The sequence below is a fragment of the Meleagris gallopavo genome, chromosome 16, assembly GCF_000146605.3.
Source record: "Meleagris gallopavo isolate NT-WF06-2002-E0010 breed Aviagen turkey brand Nicholas breeding stock chromosome 16, Turkey_5.1, whole genome shotgun sequence".
In the NCBI taxonomy this organism is placed as follows: domain Eukaryota; kingdom Metazoa; phylum Chordata; class Aves; order Galliformes; family Phasianidae; genus Meleagris; species Meleagris gallopavo.
Window position 1 is genome coordinate 5894227 of NC_015026.2, and position 25400 is coordinate 5919626.

Here is a 25400-nt window from a genome sequence, read left to right on the forward strand (position 1 = left end):
AAAATAAGTAGCCAGACTTAACATCCTTGCTCTTCTATAGAGAAAGGCTGTTTGCTTTTCCGTTTCATTCCATGCTCTGCTCTATGGATCACTTCTACCAGGAATATACTTCACATCTAGAAGAGCTTGTTCTCTTTAAAGGGGAAAGAAAAAAAAAAAAAGCCTTTTCTGTGAGACTTGAATTCCTCATTTGTCACTTACAATACCACTTGGACATAAAACTGGGAATTCTTACTCATTTGAAACACAGATTGTTGGGTTTTTTTTTTTGGTTACGTGTAGTTTGAAAATTCATTTTCTGTGCCGTTTCAGCACAGCTTTATGTGTGAAAGCTGATGGTATTTTTGCTTGCTGCTGATAGCTAAACAGCACCTGCTCAAAGATTATCAAAGTATATTTTGATTATTTTCTCCTTCTGTTGCCTTCTTTCTTCATTACCAACTTAGGATTGGAAAGCAAGCGTTTAAAAAATGTTTCTACCATTACCACATCAGATTATAGTATGTTAAAATATGTCTCCTTCAGAACTGCCCAGCAACACCAGCGCTTCAGCTTCTCCTTGACTCCTTGAATCCACTGATAAACCTCAAGGGTTCTCATGACTTATCTGATGTTTGAGTCATTTTGGCTCTGCTCTTGTGATACTCTATTTAACCACAAATACTGGTTTGGAGAAAGTAGGAAAAAAGAAACAAACTAACTTTTTTTTTTTTGCTAGTATTTTAATACCAGTAAGGCAGCAGGCATTTGATTTCTCCCACTCTCCATCCTTATTTGTGATCTGAGCCATTTTAATACCTGCTTCTATCTTTATTGCAGCTTTCTAGCAAATGAAATGCTTTAATGAAGGTCATAGTAAACAGCAGTATTTCACAGTGTGATTTGCTCACCATGTTGTCCTGTTGCAGTCCTGAAGAAAGACTTGGGGGCAGCTCTGACAGCAGCTCCTTGGCGCTGTGGGAAGCCCAAGAAGACTTTGCTTCAGGCAGCCATTTTGGTTTGTTAAAGTAATACCTGAGAGATGTGGTGCCAGGGTGGTACACACAGGAGGTAAGTTTGCACTCAAGGAGAAAACCAGGAATGAACCAGGTAAAACGTGAACCTTTGCCCATCTGCCAGGCTATCACACTGCAGGGATCGGAGAAGGACACTGCCACACAAATTCATTATGACCAAATTCAATTTGGAAATACTGGTGTCCGAGTTTGGATGCAGTGTGCTGTGACTGGGGCTTCAAATACGATGAATGATGTTCTGCTGCCCTCTAACAGCTCAGTTAATATTTTCTTTGTCTAAGTTGGCTTTCTTTCAGGCAAGTTGTCAGCCTTCCACACAGCATGATTCAGTCAGATCCCATCCAGAGCAGATGAGGGAGATGGAATGGATCTGATCACTGGCTGTGACAACAGGCAGCACAGAGGCAGCTGTCTGCTGTCATGCTTAGTGGCCTCCTACTTTCTCTTCCCTCCCTCTTCCCCTGAGTTTTTGCACTTTGGATGACTCCATCCAGTTGCTGCTTGGGAGTCCACCACATTTGTATAAGAATAGTGCTTAGGTGAACAGTTCTTAAGACTTTGGCAAAAGGCTCAATTTGTTCTGCCTGGAGCTTCGGATAAACTGTAAACATTGTTTGCTTGCTATCAGTTAAAATCTTGCTGTCCATGAAATCTTGGCGTTTAAAAATAACTTGTATAATCCTTAAGTATGTCAGTGTATTCGGGCTCAATTTATAGCATAAATGGGAAATGCTGTGGTCCTTTGGTTAGTTTTCATACCATAAAAGCAGTAAGGTGTTTAAGATGAAGATTCTGACACTTATTTTCAAGTTAAGAGTGAGGCTTTGGTATTTGGAATCATAATAAAAACAGAATGGCTCAGTTTCCTAAGGAAATAACGTGTATCTCAGGTCTTCCCTTTTCATCTACCACTGTAGTTATAGCTTGAACAAGATGTAGTGGAATGTCAGGCATTTTAGAATAAAACCAAGATGATAACTCAATTAGCAGATCAATTACTTGTGATAGTGGTGGCATTATGGTGTACTCCATGACTCAGTCAAGCAAGACCGGATTCTTCCATTAGCTTGTAGAATAGTCCCTTCTGAGCTATTAATTGTTTCGGAGTATCAAATTCAGCTATCTGACCATCTTCCAAGACTAAAATCCTGTGAACAATAAAACAGAAGTATAAGTTTGGGAGGATACCAGCAACTGCAAGAAACTGAGCTATATGTACTTATTTCTGAAATAAACTGTAGTGCTGTGTGAAAAAAAGGGTATGATAGGGCTTGAAATGCATCGTATAGGCATAAACAATCTTCAGTTAACCTACTGTTGCCTAGTTGATGTAAGATAGCTCCTAAGATCTACAGCAAAGCTTTGAGGATTAAGCAAGGAAAGGACAGAAATGGAATTGTTCTCTAGGGTTTTGTCTAGTTCATACAAGCTGCCTGAGTTTTCCTTCCTCCTTAGGAAAGCAGCTGAAAATATTACCTGTCACAGTCCATGATGGTGTTTATCCGGTGAGCTATTGTTAACACTGTGCTCTCTTTGAATTGAGTTCTCAGGGCAGACTGAATCTGAAGATCAGTTTCTATATCTACTGCTGCTGTGGCCTCATCTAGAATGAGGACTTTGGCTTTCTGAAGAAGTGCTCTGGCCAGGCAAACCAGCTGCTTCTGACCAGTGCTGCAAGTAAGAAGAGAAATGGTAAATTAAAAGCAGCAGTCATTTTTTCCTGGGATCAGAGGACATGATTAATTTGAAATCAATAATGAGAGGGTGATTGAAGCTGGTGGCACTGCAGATAACAGTATGAAACACAAAGCTAAGAAAATGAAAGTTGTGTATTACTATAGCACTCAGAAGACCTGCAAGTATTTCAGCACATGAAGCACTGCACAAACACATGGTACAGTGATTCAGTCTCAGAGGTTCTCCACTGTCAGTTATTTAATGCTATCAGATATGCCAATCATGCAATAATTTGCTGTATGGGTATTGCCCCACCCCATCCTCCCCCTTATTTATTTACAGATTATAAATTAGACTCCTTGTCCTGCTAGTTGCATGTCCTCCTAGCCCACAGGCTGGTACAGCCCTACCACTGTCTTTCTGAAGATAAGGTACCTTAGGTTTTCCCCTTGGTCAGTGCACTCATATTCCAACTGCTCTGGCAAATCTGCAACAAAGTTCTTGAGCTGAGTCAGTTCCAAAGCTGTCCAGATGTCTGCATCAGTGTATTGGTTTAATGGGTCAAGATTCATTCTTAGAGTGCCAGAAAACAAAACTGGATCCTGAACACAGAGATAGATAACTCCTGAAATGAATTATATTAAGGGGCACTTTGGTTTTCTGTGCTTAGTATAAATCTGTGGCTGATTTTATATGAAATGGGAGACTAGAATGGTCTACAGGTTCTTTCCAACAGAAATTTCAGAAGGTTTTCCTTCTCACAGACTCTTTCTAAGCCCCTTCTTCTTAAGATTTGTAGCTCTGCTGAAAAATTCTGTAAATTAGTTTAATACCTGGGGGATGACAGTTATCTTCATTCTAAGGTCGTGGAGACCTAGTTGAGCAATGTCTTGTCCATCAATTAGAATTGCTCCTTCTGCAGCTTCCACTAATCGCAGCAATCCTGCAGCAAGAGTAGACTTTCCAGCTCCTGTTCTTCCAGTTATGCCAATCTGTGAAGGGCAGTATAAATCTTTGTTTGTCATTTTTCACAGTTGGAAAGACCTGTCTGTAGCTAGTTGTTCTTGGCTGGTGTATGGCTTTTGAAATGGATGATCTTGCACAGATCAGTTTTGTAGGGCTGTTAAGATATTCTTAAATCATTTCAGATTTGTGATTGTTTCGTATGAAAGCCAATCTCAAAGGCCTCTAATGGAAACTATCAACTAGAAGGCTTACCATGTAGAACAGGGCCTTGATACAGAAATTTCTTTGAAAGTGAAGTTTCTTTGCTGTAACTCTGCTAATCTTCTGTGAAATGAAATTTCACCTGAAAAATGTATAGTGCATGGAACAATCCCAGAAACACTACTTTTTACTAGAAGGGGTGTACAGTGTGATTGACAAGAAAGGCTCATACCTCACCAGTTCTCATGCTTATAAGTTACTGATGCAGAGCAGGGACTGCATCTGTCCAGATCTAATCACTGCAAAGCATTGTTCACACTTCAGCTCTTCTGGAAGCTCTTACTTACCTTCTCTTTTCCATTGATGGTTAGGTTGATGTGCTTCAGAGCTAACTCCAAATTTGGCCTGTATCGTAAACTGTAGTTTGTAAATTCAATTCTTCCTTCAGTAAGCCAAACCTGACCTTGAAGTTTGTCGTTCAGAGTCCAGGGTGCCTAGACAGATGAAAAACTTGAGCAGTGTATAAAGCTGATTCAAATAACAAAGTGAATTAGCCTTATTGAAATGGGAATCTTATGAAGATGTGTATGCTGTATTCTTCCTGATCAATTTACTGTTTCCAGAAGAGAAAAAGGTCTCTAACTTTCATATTGCAAATGTGGCCTTTTACATTTACATTTGTGCAGAGATCCCAGTTACCTTAACTGAAAATAGGGATAAACATTTATTTGCATATCAGAGTTCTGATATTTAAGTGTTTCAATGAAAAGGTTTGTGTCTCTATACACAAGGCTGTGAAAGAAGTCTCATTTTGTCTGATATCAGGTCAGCATATGGAGAAATAATGATTATAGAACAAAAATGATTGCATTGGAGATTCTTAGTGGCTAAAAGGCTATCTAGTAGCCATCAGTTATCAGAATTGCATCTGAACTTGAACAGTAAATACATACTCCAAATATGGGCAGAAAACATGGCTCATTCATTCCAGGACTGTTAACAGCTGAAGCTATTTTAATGACAAATCTAGTGCTTAAGTGTTGTAAGGAAGTACAGTGATCTGAGGTTATAAAACGAGCCACGTCAGTTGGATTAAAAAGGCTGCAGTGTTTTAAAGGGAATGTGACATCTTTAGAAGAGCAAAAATGGGGAACAGTAAAATTGCTAATTTGATTGGCAGCAATGTTGACCTGACTAGCACAAGATAACAACTGGCTGGCTACCTCTTTAGGAGTCCTGGAGTATTCACTCACTCTCTCCACAGAAACAATGTTGTTTTCAATTTCTGTCCAAGAGCGCACCATCCAGTTCAGAACACCAGTTATCTAGCAGAAAGGAGCAGAAACACTAAGGCAGATAAAAGAACTTTGATGTGTGCTCGCAGGTACCTGTTATGTTGTTTAGTATTTACAAAGACAGCTAATTATGTGAGAAATTATCCCATCAAAGGCTAAAAAATAAACTTTGACAAGTCTTTGTGGTTAGAAGGCTTTGTTAAAGAGCCTCATCAGCTCCCTCTGAAATGCTACTGTTTGGGTGCTAAAAGATAGTGTGACTATTCCATAGGTTGTTCTGTAGCTAGTCTACAAGCAAATCAGACACAGTAAAGAACATACTTCAGGTGCTTGGAGCATTCTGTGACTTAAGTGTGAGGTCAGATGTAGGAGGAAAAAGACAGCTACTGCATATGTTTTATGGTCCCTTATATTGAAAGGGCTGTGTGCTCTGGTTGGCCTGGGTCAGCAGTGACAGCAGGGTTTGAGAAGAGAAGGCATTTAGAAAACTACAGAAAGAACTACTGACTTTTTAGAGAGTGTAATGGTAGCAGAAAATAAAATTTGATTTTGGTGCCATGTAAGCATGGTATTACTAGTACCTGAAGAGCATATGAAATGGAGAAGCCTGCAGTTCCTGGACTAAGATGTGTTCTGCCAATTGCTGCAAATAGTGCTGCAGACAATACAATGCCATTGCCTAGGAACTCCAGGTTCGTTGCAAGCCACCTGCAAGAGAAGATTACAGAGTTGTTGTTGGGTTCCCTGCTACTTTTTACCCCACAGTATCTTGTTTGTATCCACAGCAGCTCCACAATTATTTTGCAGTGTACAACAAAGACCTTGCCATGCCCTGGTTGCTGTTATCATCTGCCTTGTAGCTCGTGAGTGACTCCAGTCTCTGCAAACTGGTTGGCATGTGGTCTCTGTTAGGATTTTGTCCAAGGGCAGCTGGATGAACAGCTAGCACAATTTATTCTATTAATTGATCTAACCTTTCTTAATCTGCTACTTCTCAGCTGCTCATGACAGGTGGTTGATGGATTCTGCATATACTAAATGTCCTATGCGCTGTCATGTATGCACCCAGATAGGCCAGTTATTACTGTTGCTTCTTGCATTTAGGACGTTGGATGGTACCTCTAGCCATGTGTGAGCATGTGTGCCCACTCATACAACAGAGAGGGAGCACATTGCCAGAGAGGGGTGTATTATGAGTGATAAATATAAGAGACTGTCCTAACTTCAGATCGTTGCATCAATGTCTCATCTTCTGTGTACCTCCACCCCTGCCCCAAGAGCAGCCCTCTCCACTCACAAGGGCCATGGTGGTAAACTGTAATTTCTTCTAGTCTGAAGATTTATACCTGTCAGCAACAGCTCCAGGGAAGCATATTCTCAGATTCTCATCCACTAGGCAGTTGCTTTTCAAAATAAACCTCTCCTGGTCCTTGTAAGCACGGATCACGCTACTCCCCTGGAAGGTTTCTGAAATATGGGAGTAGATTGGTGATCTGCTGGCAGCCTCCATGCGTCTCAGCTGGCAGGAGGTGATGACATAGAAATGCTGGTACAAAGGGAAATGGAAAGAGAAGTGACTAGATGGTTAACATCTTTGTTGAGATGCTCTATAGAAAATTTGGAAAGGGCTCAGCAAGTACAACAGTACGTACTATCCTACTGTTATAAAACCTAATGGGCAGGCAGGAGATGCCCTTAAAAGGTGAGGTGGTGTTTCTGCCTGTGTTATGTCCTGTTGTCATTAAGAATAACCCCACAGTTGGGTAATGCAGGAAAGCAAAGGTGCTGTAACTCACAGAGCCTCTAAACTTATTCTTGCTTTCTACTGTAGACCAGCCCTTTGCCTGACTGAGAATGGAGGCATACTTGCACTTTTACATCCCTTCCTTTTATTTACTCTTACTTGGCAGAGCATTTGAGCTCAATACAGGAACTGCTTGGTATATATGGCTGAATTAAAAGCAGCACAGGAATGCTGAAGGAAAGGAAAAATGTCTTTGGTCTTAATATCATTTCATGTACACTAATGGAGATGAGAAATGTAGCCCCAGGGCAGATTTGATTTGGACAATAGAAACTTAGAAGTCTCTTCATTCCAGAGACATCGTGCTTTGGAAAGTTGAGGTGATGTGGGAAGAGTTGATGTTACTCTTGTTCAGATGCAATTGGAGATTATGAAACTAGTTTCTGCATGTCTCTACCCCTAAGAAGTGGGAGCAGGCGCTCCACAGAGATGTGGCTATGCTGTTCTCTTGTTTATGTATACTTTGAGCTCCTACCTGGAATACAGCATAAAAAGCAGTCAAGGGCACTATGGCTATTGCTGCCTTTGGTGTAGCCACTATAATCACAAGGTAGATCTCAAGCAAGTTGAACAAGAATCCCAGTAAGGACTTCAGCTTGTCAGGGATGATAGAATCAATGGCATCCATCTCTTTGGAGAAGCGGTTCAGCAAGTTTCCAATGGGTGTCTCCTCAAAGAAGACTGTTGGGGATCTAGCAACATTCCTCAGCAACTGCAGAAACAGCTTGTGTGAAGCTAACACGCCACCTAGAAAGATGGCTGCTGTGGACACAAATCTGACAACAGCTGTAATTTAAAAAATAATTATTATTACTGGATCTGAACAAAGTTACCTTAGAGATCCCTTCTGGGACATCATGACTTTCATTTAGTGTGAATGCTATATTAGTGAAAGGAACTGGCTCTCTGGTATAATTAAGCCAAACCTCAGGATCTGATGTTGGATACAAGGGTATTTGATGGAAAAATGTAGTTCTTCATAGCTGATTTTTGTCTTTTTGTTTTTTTTGCTTAGGGTCCAGGTCGTACATTTCCATCAGGAAGTGAAGACACTTTATCGTGGTCTGCTAAAAGACACAGAACACTTCTAGCATACTATGAGGTGGGATTTCAGGCAGTAACACTGGAAATATTGTTTAGATCCCTTGAAATATTCTTTTTGTGTATCAGAGCCTATAGTTGTAGGTCCCATGCCAAACTTTTAGGACTGGTGCCAAGAACCCAGGAGATGAAAAGCTCGTGCGTATGCACTTGTTTGTACTGTGAGGAAAACATCTTGAATATGGGAAATGGAGATGAAAACAACTGGGTAAGAAATTAAACAAACCTTGAATGACTCCTAGTGCACCAAAGACTCCAACTCTTAGTTCTGTGTATTGCTGTGTACCATTGTGTACAGGGTCTTCTGTCCACACGCTGAGCCAATAACCACGAAAAAATGATACACTTTGCTGACATGTGAACAACAAAATGATGTAGGCACACAGTGGTAAGCCTATTGCCTTCAAGTAGGCTGCATAAACTGAAGCATTAACCTAGAGTGAACCAATAAGGAGAGGAAAAAGAAAAAAGAAGTTGGAAGGCTTAAGGTTGTTAGAGAGGAAAAACAGCTCTGAAGCAAGGAATGATTTATTAGGGCATATCTACTCAGTTATATGTTTTGAACCATGGTATGTACCCTACTGACTGCCCACAGGACTAACTGCTGAGTGGCAGAGCTGAGGAGATCCCAATCTGCCTAATACTGTGCTCAGTGCAGCCCCTTTTTCAGATGTCTGACATCTTCTTCATCTCTAACAGTAGCAGTGTGTAGTTTCAGTGATTCTTTTTCTCTCCACATTTTACAACTACAGTGTGTCCTGAGTAGACATCCTATCCATGACTGACTCCTCCTAGCTGGAATCCCACATCTGCTTCTTTGCTTATATAGTACCTTCCTTGCCTTGGCCTTTTGAAATGTTCCTCACAAGCAAGATGAGAACACCCCTTCTCACCAGCCTCAAGAGTCTGCAGGCAGACACAAGGTCACAAGTCCCTTGTAATCTGTCCTTTACACCAATTCACCCTGACTGCCTCTGTTATATTCTCCCTTCAGGTCAATTTTCAAATCAGGATCATAATCAGGATCTCAAATTCTCAGGGATCATAAATTACTTTTTCTTCTCTCATTCCCATAATGTGTTACTACTTTTATTTTTAAAAAGGTGCTTAGATAGGGGTAAGTAGGGAGATACAGTTTGCACAGAAGGTGCTATATAAAATAATGCTGAAATGACTTTGTCTCAATTATAGGGCAGATTTATACAGCTCAGCTGACATTCCTGGAGCTGAACTTTGTAAGAGAGCTGACCCACCTATCATGAGTGGGTCAGTGATAAAGCGAAAAAGTGCTGTACTTACTCTGCCTTGCTGAGTTTTCTCTCCCCTGGTTAATCTTCCTTCAGTGACTTCAGCAGTAGTACACTCTTGACTTACAGGACTGGTCTTCCTTCCCATAGCCGGAGATTTGACTGAATTGTCACTTTATAAAGAAAACAAAAATCCTTTCAATTTTTAGCTAAGGCAGTGAGCCTTTTAGAAGGTATTTATATCCAGGAAATCTTAGCACCGTGTGTGTTTATTTGTAGAGAATAAAGTTGAACTGCCCTTCCTTCTTCCCTAGAGTGCATTTTCAATATTTCTTACAGTGGCAGTGCACTTTTCCCAGAGTCAAATGGAATGTGAAAGTTGGAGAAGCTTACTCATCCTTACTCATCTCCTCTATAGTCACTCTTTTTTTTAAAGTTGTTTTTGGGGTCCTCCAGAGTGACCCCAGAAATTGTCCATATGTATTACAAGTGTTGAGCTCTGCTAAATGTAGCTATTAACAAGCAGAAGCTTGAGTGTTCACTGGCTGTAGCTGGTGTGAAACAAGTCAGACCTTACAGCCCTACTGGGAAGAGCAAGCAGATGATCTCCATGCCTAGTACTGAGCTCCAGGACAGATTCTGGCTTCAAGTGAAATATGGAAAAAATGTTTGTAAACATCCATATTCAAAAGCTGTTCCTTAGTTGTTCTTTAGTTTTGCCAGTTTGCTGTTATTAGTGAAGACCAATTCCAAACTATTTTCATACTTATTAAGAAACTCTTGTGTGTTTGTATGGACTTTCAGAGCAAGTTCTTTGGTAGCTGAGACAGCTTTAAGCTTACCTAAAGAGCTTGTCCTCTGACAGATTGTTTCTAGAGGTGATGGTGTCTCCCATGTCTCCTGTAGCTATAAAAATAAATGCACTATTTAAGTGCTTTTTAATACTACTTTATCCTGTTACAGTCCTTGAGAAACTGGTAAAAGAGAGAAAAGATTACAGATAATTGTTCATAAGGATAGAAATATCAAAGTGAGGCTTGAAAAATTGCATGTAAAGTGGGTAATTATGTTAAGTGCGTGATTGTTGTTTGCTAAGAAAGAAATTCAAAAACCAGTTTTGAGGTGATGACTCAGCTCATTTGACTGGCATTTTTCCCACTAAAAGCGACAGCTTACTGTGATGGAATTCCTGCTCAGAGTGTCCTTCACAGAACAAAACTTAAGATTGGCTTTTCCAGTTCTGTTCTCTTTTCGGTCTTTCTAGCAGCAGACCCCCAGTTCATTAAGTATAACATTAAAGAAACAAGAATGGTATGTCTGGGAAAAACAATTCCAATTAACTTGCATTACCTGGAAAACCAGAGCATGCCTTCTCTTCTGCAGTATTGTGTGACTGAAGAAACTCTGCAAAAGCCCCATTTTTCTGTGAAAGTTCTTGGTAGGAACCAATTTCTGCGATCATTCCATCCACCAACACAACAATGTTGTCCACTTGGTGCAAAACACTGATCATGTGAGTCACAAGAACACGAGTCTGAATAAAAGAGGGAACAGTTACAATTGTTCTGGTGTTCCCCTATTTGCATGAGTTGTTGCAATTAACTGTCTTCTAAGAAGACATCCTCAGAGCTGTAACTTTCACTAATGTGAGAATATTCTTGGTTTTTGTTCCTGTTACTTCTGAGTGTCTCTTTGTCAAAGTTTACCTTTGCAGCATGGCTTTGTAAGTGGAAAACTAACGAGAAAATCATGGGGGAAAAAAAAACCAACTAAGTGGAAATTATGAGTGGAGAGGTGAACCAAATTGCTCTGTGTCATGCATGGCATAAAAAAGCAAAGATCGGAACTGATGATCAGCACCATGTAGGAGGACCTTTTGAAGGGTTCACTGACCAGTCTAATGTTGATGATTCTACTCAGGCTGAAGCTCCTAAGGAGTATGATGGTAATGGGAGAGTCTGTCATGTTCATTGTCACTGATGTCAGCATTCCAGAAAGGAATTTGTGTCTGAAAACTTTTTCAGACTGAATAAAACTAGAGTGTCAATTTATAAGATGAAAAAAAAAATAGAGGTGCCCCGTAATCTGTCATCCCTTCTTATGTATCTACATTTATCATCTGCGTTGTCTGACAGCAGAGAAATACCAAGGTATATCAATGCAACCAAGTGCAAAGAAGAGAGGAGGTTTAAGATGGATCTTAAGACTGAAATTTAAGTAATGAACAGTTGGGCGATGAGAACTATAAAGGTGCTGCCATCAAAAATGATTGGATGAGGTATTATGATAAAGTGAATAGACGCTTTTTCCAAACTATACTAGAAATAAATCCCAAAGCAGGAAAAATCTAATACTGATAGAAGACCTTAGAACAACAGCTTTGCTATAGAAGTAAGGCTGGAATTAGGCATGCGGTTTGAGTGAAGATAAAGGCAGCCTTTCAGAAGAACCTAACCTTTCAGTTTTCCTCCTCCTAGCTAAAATTTATTGCAAGACTTCTCTGCAATCTATGCAGCATATTGGTTACCCATGCCACTAACTAGTTTTGCTGCTAACGTAAGTAAAAAAAAACAAAACAGGAACCTTTGATAAAGTAACTCACATGACTGGAAACGTTTGTGAGGTCTTTATGATTGGATACATTTTTATGTCTTTTACAGTTCAGAATTTATAACAAACCTTGTCCTTCAGTAGACCATTCGGTCCAAGAACATGTTCAAAAATATGCTGTCCAACGTGGGCATCAACGGCAGAGAGGGGGTCATCTAGTAGGTAAATGGAAGACCTTTTGTACACAGCACGAGCGAGGCTTATTCTTTGTTTCTGTCCTCCAGATATATTTATTCCCTGTAAAAATGCATTGATACTGTTTATTACTGTGCTATGGCATAATTGTCAACTCGTGACTCCTTTAACACTTATTATTAAATGACGGTCTCTTTCTTTCCTCTCCCTCCCTCCCACCAATTGGGCTCCTCAGATACTGAGGCAGAGGCCTCTTCTCTTGAGAAACTCCACTCTCCTGCAAAAGAGGACCCATAAATTACCTGGATTTGTTTACTACGTCTGATGCATCTTTCATATTTCTAGTTAGCTTAACTATTAAGAGGTGGGCTTGAGACCCCTTTAAATTATAGCCCAACTTTTCAGAAATTCCTGAGTACTTGCCCTTGCAAATTTAATTCCTTTCTTGGTGTTTAAGCAGGATATCCAAAGTTGATTTTACTCATGTTTTGGTAACTTTTCCATGAAACTGGCCCAGTACCTTCTCGCCTATTTCGCTCTTCTGCCCTGCAGGGAAGCTCTCCAAATCAGGTTGCAATGCACAAGCATCAACCACTCTATTAAACCACGTTTCATCCATCTCCTTCCCAAAGAGAATATTATCTTCCACTGAAGCATTCTGTATCCAAGCTTGCTGGGGGACATAAGCTGCTGTGCCCTACAAAAACAGAAATAGAATGTTATCAATCTCTTTTTCGTAAGTACAACTTGACACTGTGTGAATCTGTCTTTGAAGAAACAACTTCCCAGTTAGCTTTATGGAAATATGCAATGATCATCACCACTGAGAGGCTTCGGAGTGCTTTGCAAAAGAAAAGGGTCTTCACCCTGCTCTTTTACAGAGGAAGAAACAGGTGCAAGTGACGTGACTAACCACAGTGCCACTGTAGCTCACTGTCAGCGTGGGAAATGGAACTGGGTCTCCAAAGTCCTGTTCCTAGTCCTAAGAGTCAGGCTCATTAGGTCTTAAGCACCTCTATCTAATCAATGATTAGATATAGGCTGCTATGCTATAGTTTTTGTTCATATTCAGCAGTGAATTTTCATCAAGTACATGATGCCTTAGTTTATGCCTCACTGTTCTTGAATATAGCCTAATTAAAAGCAAATGCTCAAGGCAAAATTTACCTTCATAGTCACACAACCATCCATCTTTTCCAGGTCACCGAGTAACGCTGACAGCAAGGAGGACTTTCCAGCACCCACTTGGCCAACTACAGCAAGCAAGGAGCCTTGTGGTACGGTAAGATCTATCCTATAGAGAGAAGAGACCCCCTCCCTCAATCACTCTGACCACCTTTTAAACACATTTTCTAAAAGAAAACAAGCAAAATTATTGCTGTTGTGATGCAACAGTAAAAAAAATGCATGCTTCTAATTTCATATAATTTCACAAGGTTACTCTTCTTGTTACGCTAACATTTTTCAGTAGCACAGGATTCATCCCTTCAGAGGCATGTTCAGCCAGAAAGTCTTTGTCCATATCTGCGTTTAGATTTCAAACCAAGATTGAAGACACAGAATCCCACTCTGGATACAAACTAGCCCAAAATACTGGATAGTATTTCTTCTCTGAAACTGCAGCGCCTTTTGAAATAAGCATGTAGCAATTGTATGCCACCAATTCCACTTCTTTTACTTAAATTAATCTAATTCCACATTTCAATGAATAATTGTGTAAGTACAGTCTCTATGTATTAAGGCAATATCTAGATACCGAGACCTTATTCTGTACTCCTATTAAAACAGGAATAGAAAAAAGAATCCATTTTATCTGACTTAATTTTCGGGATTCAATGTGAAATATGAAGGAGACTCAGAAAACTCTATGTATTCTACACTACTTTCTCTTTGGGCTCTGAACAATTCATTCGTTCAGCTCTCACTCTGACCTACGAAACTGAGCAGATTAAGCTTAAGACTGTACCTTCTAAGACAAGGAGAAGTGTCTTTGCTCCAGCAGAAACTTCCATTTCTTACAATGATACTTGCCTGTACTAAAATATGAGGAGAAATAGAACATTTGTAAATTCAAAAGTAACTACAGAAAACATACCTATGTTTCAGTATGTACTTACATAAAAACCAACCTTAAGTATCAAAAGAAGGGGCTGATTACCAGACTAAATTTCATTGTTAGAAATTACTAGGCCTCAGAAACAAAATGATGGTGAGGGGCAAATAATTTTCTCTCTTGACTATGGCAGACATCAGAGTAGAAGCTGAACAATGAACTGTTCCTCTTGTAAGACAACAATACTAACACAAAAGCTCACCACAGTCAGAAGTGTTTCTGTTTGAGCTTTCAGGATTCAGTTCTTCCAGATTTAGAAAAGCTGCTAAGCGTTTTAAAGAAACTTTGGCCTGAAATGAAGAAGCACACAAACACTAAGATTTAGAATAGAAAGGGAACTACAACTAAAAGACTTAACCTGAAAACCCACTGAAGACTGTTGACTAGGTGCTGTGTTGCAGATGCTGTAGGCTTAGATAGACAAATGCAACTCTTCCCTAAGTTAATTGCCTTTACTTTCACTTAGCTCATCAAAAAGGTTTGTTCTTCCATGTGTTTTTTTCTTCTGTTCACGTTTGAATATTAGTGCTTTTTTCTCCAAATACATCTTGCAATTCTTTTAGCAATTGCTCCTATGTATGAAGAGTCATAACAGCCTTCTTGTGGTGCAAAAGAGAAGTGCAATTTCCCAATTTCTCACTGAAAAATGACTTGCTTTTATCTCTGGCTTGGCCTAACAAGGTTTCCCTGATCTGCCATGGAGATTTTTCCCCCGCTGCTCTGATCTCTTGTGATTAAAAGCGGAACTAGAAGCCCATCTCACGTCTACTGTTGCTTGTGATATAAAACTAACAATTAATGCTTCTAGGAAAAGTGAAGCACAGATACTGCCCAATGGAAAAAACATTAGAACCCTGCCTTGCACAACACGATGCTTATAAGACCCTGAAAGATTTAAGAACTACTCCTGGGGACTATTTTGTCATATGGAGCCTTTCTGAAAAACAGTACTTAAAAAATACTTTTAGCTGCAAGTCCTTGCACTTCACTGTTTCAAAATAGCAATTAAATAGCTGACCTGAGTCTCAAACCCATTAAGACATTCCTATCTTTACCTTTTAATAGTGATATGTAAAAAAGCACTTGTGGCCAAAGAAAAAGAAACATAGCCTGCAATTAACCTGGACAACAGCATTTATGGAGAATGGCAGGAACGAGTGCGCAGTGTTGAGAATGTTGATCAGTGTTAAAGATACAAAGGCCTTCTGAGCATCCAGGATGTGTGTGTTATCCACCAGGGTATAGACAGCAAACATGACAAATGCAATCTGGAAAAAAGTAAAGCAAAACCAAACCATTTGCTTCAGGCAAGGAAAAGAGAATGATTCATAGTTGGCAGATCCCTTTCTAAATACTCTGGAATTAATTTAGTTAAATCTAGGTTATCATCCACATACATTATACTGCTGTTCTGCAAATGTCACAGGTGTGGTCTTGCATGTTGGTGATAAAACAAGTCTGATCATTTGATGTTTGTTCTGCTTTAAGGAAGGTTTGGTGCTGCAATCGCAGCAAGATAAAAATTTGGCCATCTTCCATTAAAAGCATATATGGCTGACCTGCCAGTCATATATGTACAAGCAAAAGTGGCTTGTGGGGTTACTGACTGTGTTATGAACTCTATGTAGCTGGAGGTCTCCAGATGGTTTTTACAAAGCAGGATTCATCTGCTTGGAGCACATCATGAGACAAGGTGAAGCATTAACAGAACTGTTAGGACAGTAAAAGTCTGTGTGGCTGATTCACTGGGGCTCAGCTCCTCCTGTGAGACTACCAGCTGCTCCATGCATTTATTATCTTTAACTGTCCAACAGGAAAAATCTGTCCAGACAGTACCACAAAGAGAAGTGGAAGTAACAGTGCGTGTTTTGTGTAGGAAGATGAACCACTCACCAGGAAAGTTGATGAATGGAAAGAAGCTAAAGATGCTGAAAAGAGAATCTGAGATCTTTTTAGAGCCTGAAGTTCTTGCTTCCGGATAGCATGCACTTTCTCCATGAAGGTTTTTTCCCAACCGTAGAGCTTGATTACTTTAATGTCACTAAGAATGGCATTGGTAAGTTTGGCCCTCTCATCTTTATGCTTCATCTGGGCCTCCTGTAATAAATGTTTGAGTTTGTCATTTAATAGGTTGAATACATAACCGAGTAATTATTCTGAAAAAAACACCTTAATCCTGCCTCCAAGCTCTGGATAAATTTCCCTGCAGTTGAACTGTGTTTGAACTGTGTATACTCTTTTGCTTGTAAATCTTTGAGGCTGGGGGACATCTTGCTTTTCTTCTTTAGAGCATTGTTTTACTGGCAGTAAATACAAAACCAGAAAAGTTCAGCAAACACAAAGTAAAAGAAGTAAAAGGCAGGTGAGCTTACTGTAAACCTCAATTAACTTTGTAGGCTTTGAATTCTCATAGGTTACTTCAGAGAGTCATAGTCATCGTGAATAATATATATTAACCCATCACTTAAAGCCAGATGATGGTGATACATACCAATATAAAGCTTAACAACCTGCCTATTGTAATCATCAGCCTTCAATTTTGTCTGTAGCGTTGGGTTACATGTAATCCTTCCCCAGGAAAGCATGGCAGCCTTTAACTTAGATTTTAAAGTTGAATCCTAGCATAATTCATGTTAGTAAAAAACTTCATTTTTATGAAGCAAAATGTACCTGGAAATGACTCCTCTTCTTGGTGATCATAAAATTCAGAGGCAAAAGAAAAAGGAATACAGCAATTGAAGCCAAGGCCGATGGCCCAAGGAGCTGCCAGGAGAAAAAAGGAAAGTGGAGGAACTTCTGGTTTTACTATACATGACAGTCTGCTCCCTCTTGCTCCATTCCTTCTTTGAAACCTAGTCTAAGGTTTTTCTCTAGGTCACTCTTTGCCTTTCTTGGGAGTTGAGCTGCATAAACACTGTGGGTTGCTAATTCTCCAAGCAGGGTAACTCCTGTCATCGTACTCTGCTGAATTTATTTGCTTTCCTTTTAGGAACTGAATTAGTGCTGAGAGAGATCCAGAAGCACGCTTGGTGGTTCAAGTCATTTGCTTCCCACCTGCTCTTGGATTTATCAAGGAGGACATCTTGTGGCTGGCATATGGAAGTGATACCAAACAAAAACAGGCTTTGTTTAGAAAACAAACTATTCTTGCAACATAAATAACTCAGTTTGCCTGAATTTACATCAGTTAGTGAGATGAAATGGCAGCCATCAAGTACAGTGCCACATCCTCTTGGACAGCTCTTGAGTTCTTAACTTCCACCTTCTTGTGGTTTAGTCACATCTCTGCAGACAGCTTGCATTTGCTAGAAATGTGAGTGCTGATATACTAGCAGACAAATGTATTCCCTACACAAATGGTTTATAAACACTAGCAAACAAAGTGTTAATTTTTATAAGTTAGAAAAACTTAAAGCAATCTGCATGTTGCCACTGAAAACTCTCATGTAACTCAGTACATGCGAGTACATTCAGTTTGGCAACATCAACAGAAAAGGCTGATGGACTTTAAACTGTTTATACCATGGCTACCAATTTACTTTCCAGGGTCACGGCACACTGCAGGCACCTGGCACTAGTCCATCCTACCTAGAGGAGGAAGGTCTCAAAGGCCTCTGGAAAGCTCTTAGAAATTGTCTCTACTGTGCTCATACTTCCAGTTTGCATGCTGCCAAAAACAGGCAAAGAAATACAACCTTATCCTGCTGAGAAAATACCATACATTGCATTAGGGGAAAAAGGGATCTTTCAGATTAGCATCACTTATTCTCATTTGGGTTTTACTCTCTCCTTGCAAAACTCCTTGATATTCACCAATTCAGCATATCCAATTCTCTTTTTGAATATCTTTGCTTCTGTTTCTTTCACTGATCTTATGGTAACAAACCTTCAGGATGAAATATATCAAGTTGTTACCATAGACCATTTTTCTTTATGTTCTGTTACTATGCAGAAGAGCTGTGACTGCACCTAGAGCCTGCATTGGGCCACTACATTTTGACTGGAATGAGAGCAGGCAAAGGAAAATTGCAGGTAGAAGTTCATCAATCAGCTCAGAACAATTGTAGTCACATTTTTTTCCCTAAAAGAGACTGAATACTGAATATACGGGTAAGAAGACAGTAAAGGATCAGGAAAAGACTCCATACCAATAAAAATAACTTCTGACAATAGAAGTGAATTTTCCATGCTACACAGATAAAAAAACATGGCAATTTCAGGTTGTTCAGACCAGCAAACTCTAAAACGAATTCTGAAAAGTCCTTTTTCCTTTGATACCTAGAATGGAAATTGATTGCTATGTGCTGTCATCGTATTTTACCTGCCACAGGAAGACAAAGCAGATGATAATCCGAATAGGAGCAAGCCAGGTTCCATTAAAATAGATAATGAGATCCATTAGCTTTTGGACATCAACAGATACCAAATTAACAATTTCACCTACTGTTACTGCTTTCCTTGATGCACTTGACATGATTAGGATCTGAACAGGGTAGAGAAGAAAGTATAAATCAACACAACAGCTTTGATCCAAAAATCAAAGAACTTTCTTTTCCTTATAGAGAAGAAAAAAAAAAAAGGTCAAATTGTAGGTACTGAAAATGTGCTGATGCCTGAAATATGTGACTTCACTTGAGAATGAAAAATTTACTCCCTTTCTCAACTATCTTTCCTTTTCTTGTCTTTCCCTTCAGAGGTAAGATCTAAAAAACAAACAGTAAAATACCTCACACACTATTCAGAGATGAATATAGTACAGAATTACATGCTAGAAGTAGATCTCTAATAGCATATTGTTGAGAACAATGTAACAACATCACAATAACTAATGTTAGGCTAGGAAAAAAATGAAGTTGAAAAGGAAGCTTACAGACTTACCTTCCTGTATACAAGCCCTGTTACTGCAGTTTTCAATCTCAGACCCAGAACGAGACACATGTACATATATCGTTGTTCAAATAGAGTCTGGAGGCAAGCTAAAAGAACCAGAATGAAGGCATAGAAATAACCATGCCAGCTAGGGGCCTCTTGATTTTCAATGAACTCAAGGAAAAGGCTGCAAGACAGGAGCACAATATTGGTTAATCTATGTAGAACTGATGCAATGTCAGAAATGAAATAACACCAGCAATTTTTCTGTATTCTCTAGCTGACCTTTGTCAGTAAAATAGTAGAAGAGATGGGAAAACTGCTAGATTTCCTGTGTCTGCAATATCTTGTTTTTGACATTTGACACTCTTGGTTTTGAAGTAATCTCTGATCTATCTCAGCATCTTCTGAGATGTGATTTTTCAATGTGAAAGATGGCTCCTGAATTCTGTGAATTTGTCAGAAATATGCAAATAAGGAGTGAGAATCTAAGGAAGTCATTGAAATTTCCACAGCTTCTTCTAATGACTGAGAAGTGTTTTTGCCTTTGAAAACATATTGCAATGCAGGTTTGTGTTGTACCAACATAATCCACAAAGCGTAACGATCAACTAACTAAAGATGCTACTTAAGATGTGTAGGATGCTCAGCTGTATGCCTTATGATTAGTAAAAGAACACAGAGCTGTGAGTCTACTGCCGATTGCTGACAGCCTGTGCAATGTATGCAATACATAGAATCACCAAATAATGCTTACTCCGGTTCTAGCAAAGTTGTCACAAAGTTTAGGGCAACTGGTCCTTTTCACATAGCAGTAAAGAAATGTACACAGCTGTAGAAAGTGACACTGAATTGACTGTGGGCTTGGAATAAATGGTAATCCTGCTCCTTTCAACAGCAATTGGAGATTGCAAGAGCTAAGAGTCTGTTTATCTACTTCTGTGAGTGCTGACATATATTTCTCTGGGTGAGCTCATGCATGCAGCATCTTATTATACATGTGGTGTTTCCTTTGGGAAATGAATTCTAAATAGGCACATACCTCAGTATCTTTGGAATGGAGAACAAGAAGACATCACATATAACTAAGCAGAGGGTGCTGAGTAGGAAATAGGTTCCAAACATGCTCCAAAATGCTTGCAGCAATGGCCCACTCTGACTGTGCTCTGACTGCAGTAGAACCTCTGTCTCTTCAGCTTCTGCAGTATCAATCTTCTGACTCTTTTTAAAAGTAGCAGACTCCATTTTTCTAAAGAAACAGTGGAAAAGCTAACTGCAACTGAAAAGAATTGCATCTTGTGTTTTCAAAAAATCATGAAATATCTCAGGCTGGATCTTGTGCCTTGCCCAGTATAAATGCAGGTCAAAAAATGATCTCTCTCATCAGAACCAAGCTTCTAGGAATTAAGAGTTGTTGTTCAGCATATTTCATCACTTAGGTTTTGCACAAAAATACTCTCACTGTTTACCCACTGAATACAGAAGACTCCCACATTTTTCTAACAGCCAGTCAACATAAAGTCTGAGTAACTATATTTTTCTTCTTGTTTAATAGCCAGATAATTCAGTAGGATGAAATCTTTCAAATCATCCTTTGTCTAGATGGACAGGATGCTTCCATCTGTGTTGGAAGCACCAGCAAAGCTCACACTGAGAACCTGAATATGTACTGAAGCTGTCTGGCTACTGTGGTGGATGTTTCGTACCTGGAGATGTTCAAGTTCAGGCTGGACTGGGCTCTGAGCAACCTGATCTAACTGGAGATGTCCCTTTTTGTTTCAGGGGAGTTGGACTAAACGACTTTTAAAGGTCCCTTTCAACTAAAACGATTCTATGATTTTGTGGTCTATCCCTCTGTAGGGAATGGAGGAGCTTCAAGTCTGTTCAGAGATGGCATACCAGTCCCTGCAGGCATATTTGTTTATAGCATCTAAAGGAGAGAGAAGTTCATGACACACTCTAGATTAAGTACTCACTGCTTCGTTCTGTTGTTATACTTCTTCCACTCCCTCTCAGCCCAGGCAACAATTTCTTCAGAGGAGTCCTGTTTCCTCACTGACCACAGGTCATCCACTCCCAAAAACTGCCGACAACCTTTCCAGACAAGCCTGGAAAACACAGACAGTCAATAAGTAAGCACAAACGTATTCGTTGCACATGTAATATTTTCAAAACAGATGGGCCTTAATTCAGTGCTCCACACTGAATTCTGTGAATACTACTTAGGAATATCCTTTCCCTGAATACACATGAATATTTAGGAACAGCTGTTTTGCTATCTTCTGTCAGCATTATTATTATTTGCAAGTAAGCCCTAATTCTAAGTTAAGTTGGTACTGACAGCTGGGTCTCGGGCAGAGGGGGACAAAGTTCATTTTAACTTAATTTGTGGCTAAGTGAAAGAGCGGAGGCATTAGCATAACTGACATAGGTCCAAGGTATGTATTTATTTTACTTCTGACTGCTAAGCAGAAGGCTTGGGCAAAATCATCTTCCAGTATTTTCTCTTTGCCAAGCACTTGTTACAAGAAGGTCTGGCAGGTAGGGCTGTGGCTGGTGTACAGCGATCTCTTGAGATTGCTGATGTCTATTTGAAGATTGAAAAGGCCCTGGACAGGTAGAAGTGAGGAATTGTCTGGAATCATAAATTTGTGTTTTAAACTATCTTGAGAAAAATAAGCTACGTTTTATAATTTGATCTTGAGAGAATACCTCAAGTCCCCAGAGAAGGAATTTAAAACCTCAAAACCTCACTACATAAGTAAACCTGGGAGCAGAGCAGAGATGCTTCAACTGCTTCTTATCTACACCCTCTCTTATGCTGTTTTTTTTTTCCCTTTTTTTTCTTTTCCTGATATTATAGCAAAACCATGTCTGTTCTGTGTTTTCTTACCCAGAGAACCACCAGTATGTGATTTTGGACAGAAAAGAGCTGCTGGCTTCTGGACATTGATTCTGATGGGAGGAAAAACATGGATGATATTTATATGCAGAAAAAGGAATGTGTCATATGATATCCCTCCTGCACTTTTCCAAGAAAAACAAACAGAAGGCTACCCACCCCCCACTCCTTGCCTCTGACAGTGTAAATGTGTTGTGAGGGATCAACAGGACTTTGGAGAATTAGACTTCAAATAAAGTCTCAGAATACCATCCTTCATATCCAAAGATATTCACTTTCTGAAGCACGTAGTTCTGCCATGCATGTACCACAGGTAGAGGAATGTACTGGTTTACTGAAGACCAGGCAGAAGCAAAATAAGCTCTATATGCTGATTTCAGTGAAAACAAGCAAGAGTGTGGATAGGTCACTAGTTTTTCAAAACACACAGAGAGAGATGGAGTTGTTATCCCCAGTTCTGCTGGTTACCTTTTAATACCATTGGCCTTTATACAGAATGATGTATTTTGCACCTCTCAGTTAATCATGTTCCTGTGTATCCCCAGAAGTTTAAACTTACTTGAGCAATGAAGCAAAGCATTATGAAAAGCTACATTATACTTACAGAACTGTTGACAGCTTTAGTGAAGAAGGGAGGGTGATCCACTAAGCAGAATAACACAAGTTCACCAAGCACCAGGCTAGCATAAAGGTAAGTGGAAACATGGTGGTAAAAGTCTTCCAAGAACCCCTAAGAAACAGAATACTGCTGAGAATGAAATCAGTGGGGAAAGATGGCTTCTTCATACTCTACTAGCCATAGGCTCTGAGTTTTTGTTTGAAGCGCGGGTTTATTTTTTGTACTTACATTTATTTAAATTACAGTTGTGTAACTATTGAAATAAGTAACTCCTAGAACTGGAACACCAGAAGCTTCTGAATAATGGACTCATTTATCATTTACAGTAATGCTTTATCGTGACACTTCACAGCATACTTGAGTCAAATGTCTACACTGCATAATTGTTCAGAGAACTTGCAGAGCTGACGCGTAGATTGTGCTCACATAGTGGGATAAGTCACTGACAGAATGAAGCAGCTGCTGGGGTTTATAAGGGTGTATGGGGCTCCATAAAAGGCTCATTAATTAATTTTGTGACCAAGAAAGACAAAAACAAAACCAAAACAAACCAAAACAAAAAAAACCAACAGGGTAAAAGTCTGAATATTTTTTTCATAGCAAGAATTGGTGAATTGTTAATTGTGCAAGAGGTCTGGAGCCTGAGCATAAGGCTACACTTAGTAACAGTGTTTACATTCATTTGCTTTTTTTTATATGTGAAATCTGATGAACACTCAGAAAACCATGCTCTGTCTGTATTGAAAGGGATAACATGAGTAGAGATCAGACTCATTAATCGTTTTTCTTAGCACAGACATTAAGAAAAGAATTCAGTTCTCCTCACTATCAATGAGGCAAAAAGAACCATATTGTTCAGAGCCTTCATACCCTTTCAGGTTAAAGAAGCATGATTTCACTTACTCTTTCCAGGCCATGTTGGATTTTGGAACTAAACATCACAAGTGCAGACAAGAATGTGAGCAGCCAATAAATCAACATGATGCCTGAAGACTGGATGCCCATCATTCTTTCTGCTTGGGTAAGGAACATGGCAAGGATCTGTGAGGAAACAGAAATACCTCCAGGTAAATAGCTGGTAGTGAAATGCCAAACATTACTATCAAGTTAATGGACACAATAAAGCAAAATCAGTTTCTTGTCCAAACATTTCAAGGTGCTTAGAGCTGAAGTATTGTAAGACTAAAACTGAATGTATTATGAGCAGTTTGCACTGCAGAATGACAGTAGTGAAAGAGCAAGTAATAAAACCATAACTGGGCCAACAGGCTGGAAGGCTCTAGGCTATGAAGGAGCCGTAACAGAAGGGGAGGATAGGCACTTAGTCAAAAAGAAATCCCATTTCATTCATTAAGAGCCAACCATACTAACTGATGTACTGTGGTTGTGGGAAACGGGATCTTGCCCTCTTATAAAACCTCCTTGTAAATATTGCTGCTTTGGCTCTTGGGAGGTATACGCAACTCACAGAGCTATGTAATGTAGCTGCCTCAATTCATCCCCTGCTGCTTCAGACAGCAGAAACTCAAAGAGCAAAGCTCCAGTCTTATATTCCCCACCAGCTATCTTTGTACTCAGACACTCAAAAACATGGGAAATACCAGAAGTACCCCCAGAAGGCTAAGCTGGGCCACACACAGGACAAAAGAAGAATTACCATTGTGATCCCCAACACTGCAGGGCTAATGAAGAATGCTGGAGTCCGAGGGATTCCTTGGCTTATTTCCCATAGTACAAAGAAGACATTAGAAAAACACAGTATTACCAAGAGGAATCCAAGGACCTGGGGCGGAGACAGCAAAAACATATTGGAATGAAGTAAAAAGATGCTGGGCCAGCCTATTGAACTGATTGCTCCAAGAAGGCTGGGCTGTAAGACTGAAGAGCAGGTTTGAGACAGACAGCATTATGGAAAGTAGCAGGAAACTTTATGGAGCAACAGGGGAAAAAATCTTGCAATAGTTATTCCTGAAGATTTACTTGATTTGTACTGATGTGACTTTTACCTGAGTGAATAAATGTCAATACAAACACAGAGATGGATCATCAGAAAAGAGTTAATGATTTATAAAAATTAAACTATGCATCAAAATTGCAGTAGTGTTAGGATCAAATCCCATCCTCCACTTTTACCACTTTGATTTTGAAGATGTGGGACATCCTGATATAGCCTTTGTTTTTGTGTCGAAGATACAAGTAGTAGAAGGGAAAACAGATCCACAGATAGGCACAGGGGATCCAAGCAAGGATTGTGATCTCGAAGCACCAGGTAAATCTTGGGCTGTTGGTGTACCACGTCTGGTTCCAGTCCTGTCACAGAACCAACACAGAAATTAAACAGTAATGCTAATGTATGCAGAATTTCACCAGCCAATGCAAATTGCTCCTAGTTCAACTAAGATGATGTTAAAGAAACTTAATGTGGAGTTTCAAACGTGAAGAGCATTTGGCAACAGAGCTGCCGGAGACAATGCAGCAGCATTCTGCAGGGAATGGAAATGGAAAGAGGAAAAAAGGGTTTGAAAAGTGCTAGAGAAAATGAATCATCTATCAGAACTAAGGAGGACAAAGAAAAAGAGGAAATTTAAGTGGAATGCAGAATGAGAAATAACAATTTTGGAATCAAAAAAACTATTAGCATTTGGGAATGGTCAGTAGAGAAACCCGGTGCAACAGAGATAAGAAGTGTCCTGGAGCATGAACTGCATCACAACTGCATTTCCCCAGCTGTCTTTACAATCCGATAATAACTTCTCTGACCGGGGGCAATCAGTCCGATGCCAAAGCTTGAGCAGCCCGTGGGGAAAGCTCGGCCGGCAGCAATTCTGGCAAAGAAGGCTGGGCG

The 25400-nt window shown here is 39.7% G+C and overlaps 1 protein-coding gene across 5 annotated transcripts; it reads right to left on the reverse strand.

The window, feature by feature from the left end:
• Positions 1 to 693: 693 nt before the first annotated feature.
• On the reverse strand, positions 694 to 25400 carry LOC100544462 (multidrug resistance-associated protein 6). 5 transcript variants are annotated; one of them, XM_010719473.3, is made up of 31 exons: positions 25316 to 25400; positions 24689 to 24865; positions 24213 to 24338; positions 23459 to 23596; positions 22541 to 22666; positions 21928 to 21989; positions 21011 to 21142; positions 20077 to 20283; positions 19044 to 19221; positions 18487 to 18648; positions 16836 to 16928; positions 16059 to 16262; positions 15287 to 15433; positions 14356 to 14455; positions 14019 to 14088; positions 13220 to 13346; positions 12573 to 12749; positions 11987 to 12154; positions 10658 to 10841; positions 10150 to 10213; positions 9360 to 9480; positions 8287 to 8494; positions 7435 to 7745; positions 6502 to 6701; positions 5737 to 5863; positions 5084 to 5185; positions 4208 to 4354; positions 3527 to 3685; positions 3129 to 3295; positions 2493 to 2687; positions 694 to 2164 (listed from the first exon to the last, which is right to left on the reverse strand). In XM_010719473.3, exons 2-31 carry the CDS (start codon positions 24713 to 24715, stop codon positions 2056 to 2058), a joined length of 4338 nt encoding a protein of 1445 aa, XP_010717775.1. In that variant the 5' UTR covers positions 24716 to 24865; positions 25316 to 25400; the 3' UTR covers positions 694 to 2055. The 5 variants fall into 5 exon arrangements, 4 of the variants coding, with proteins under 4 accessions (XP_010717775.1, XP_010717776.1, XP_010717774.1 ...); XM_010719474.3 differs by having other exon boundaries at positions 14368 to 14455; positions 24689 to 25394; XM_010719472.3 differs by having other exon boundaries at positions 24689 to 25394.

Bases quoted from the DNA above. Each gene is read 5' to 3' on its own strand.
- LOC100544462 (XM_010719473.3), bottom strand. From the start codon at position 24,715: ATGTCCCACATCTTCAAAATCAAAGTG. The intron at 13,347-14,018 runs GTACAGTCTTAA...TTCTCTCTATAG, and splicing joins ACTTCTCCTTGTCTTAGAAG to GATAGATCTTACCGTACCAC. The intron at 7,746-8,286 runs GTTTGTTTAATT...TTTAAATTACAG, and splicing joins TGCACTAGGAGTCATTCAAG to CTGTTGTCAGATTTGTGTCC.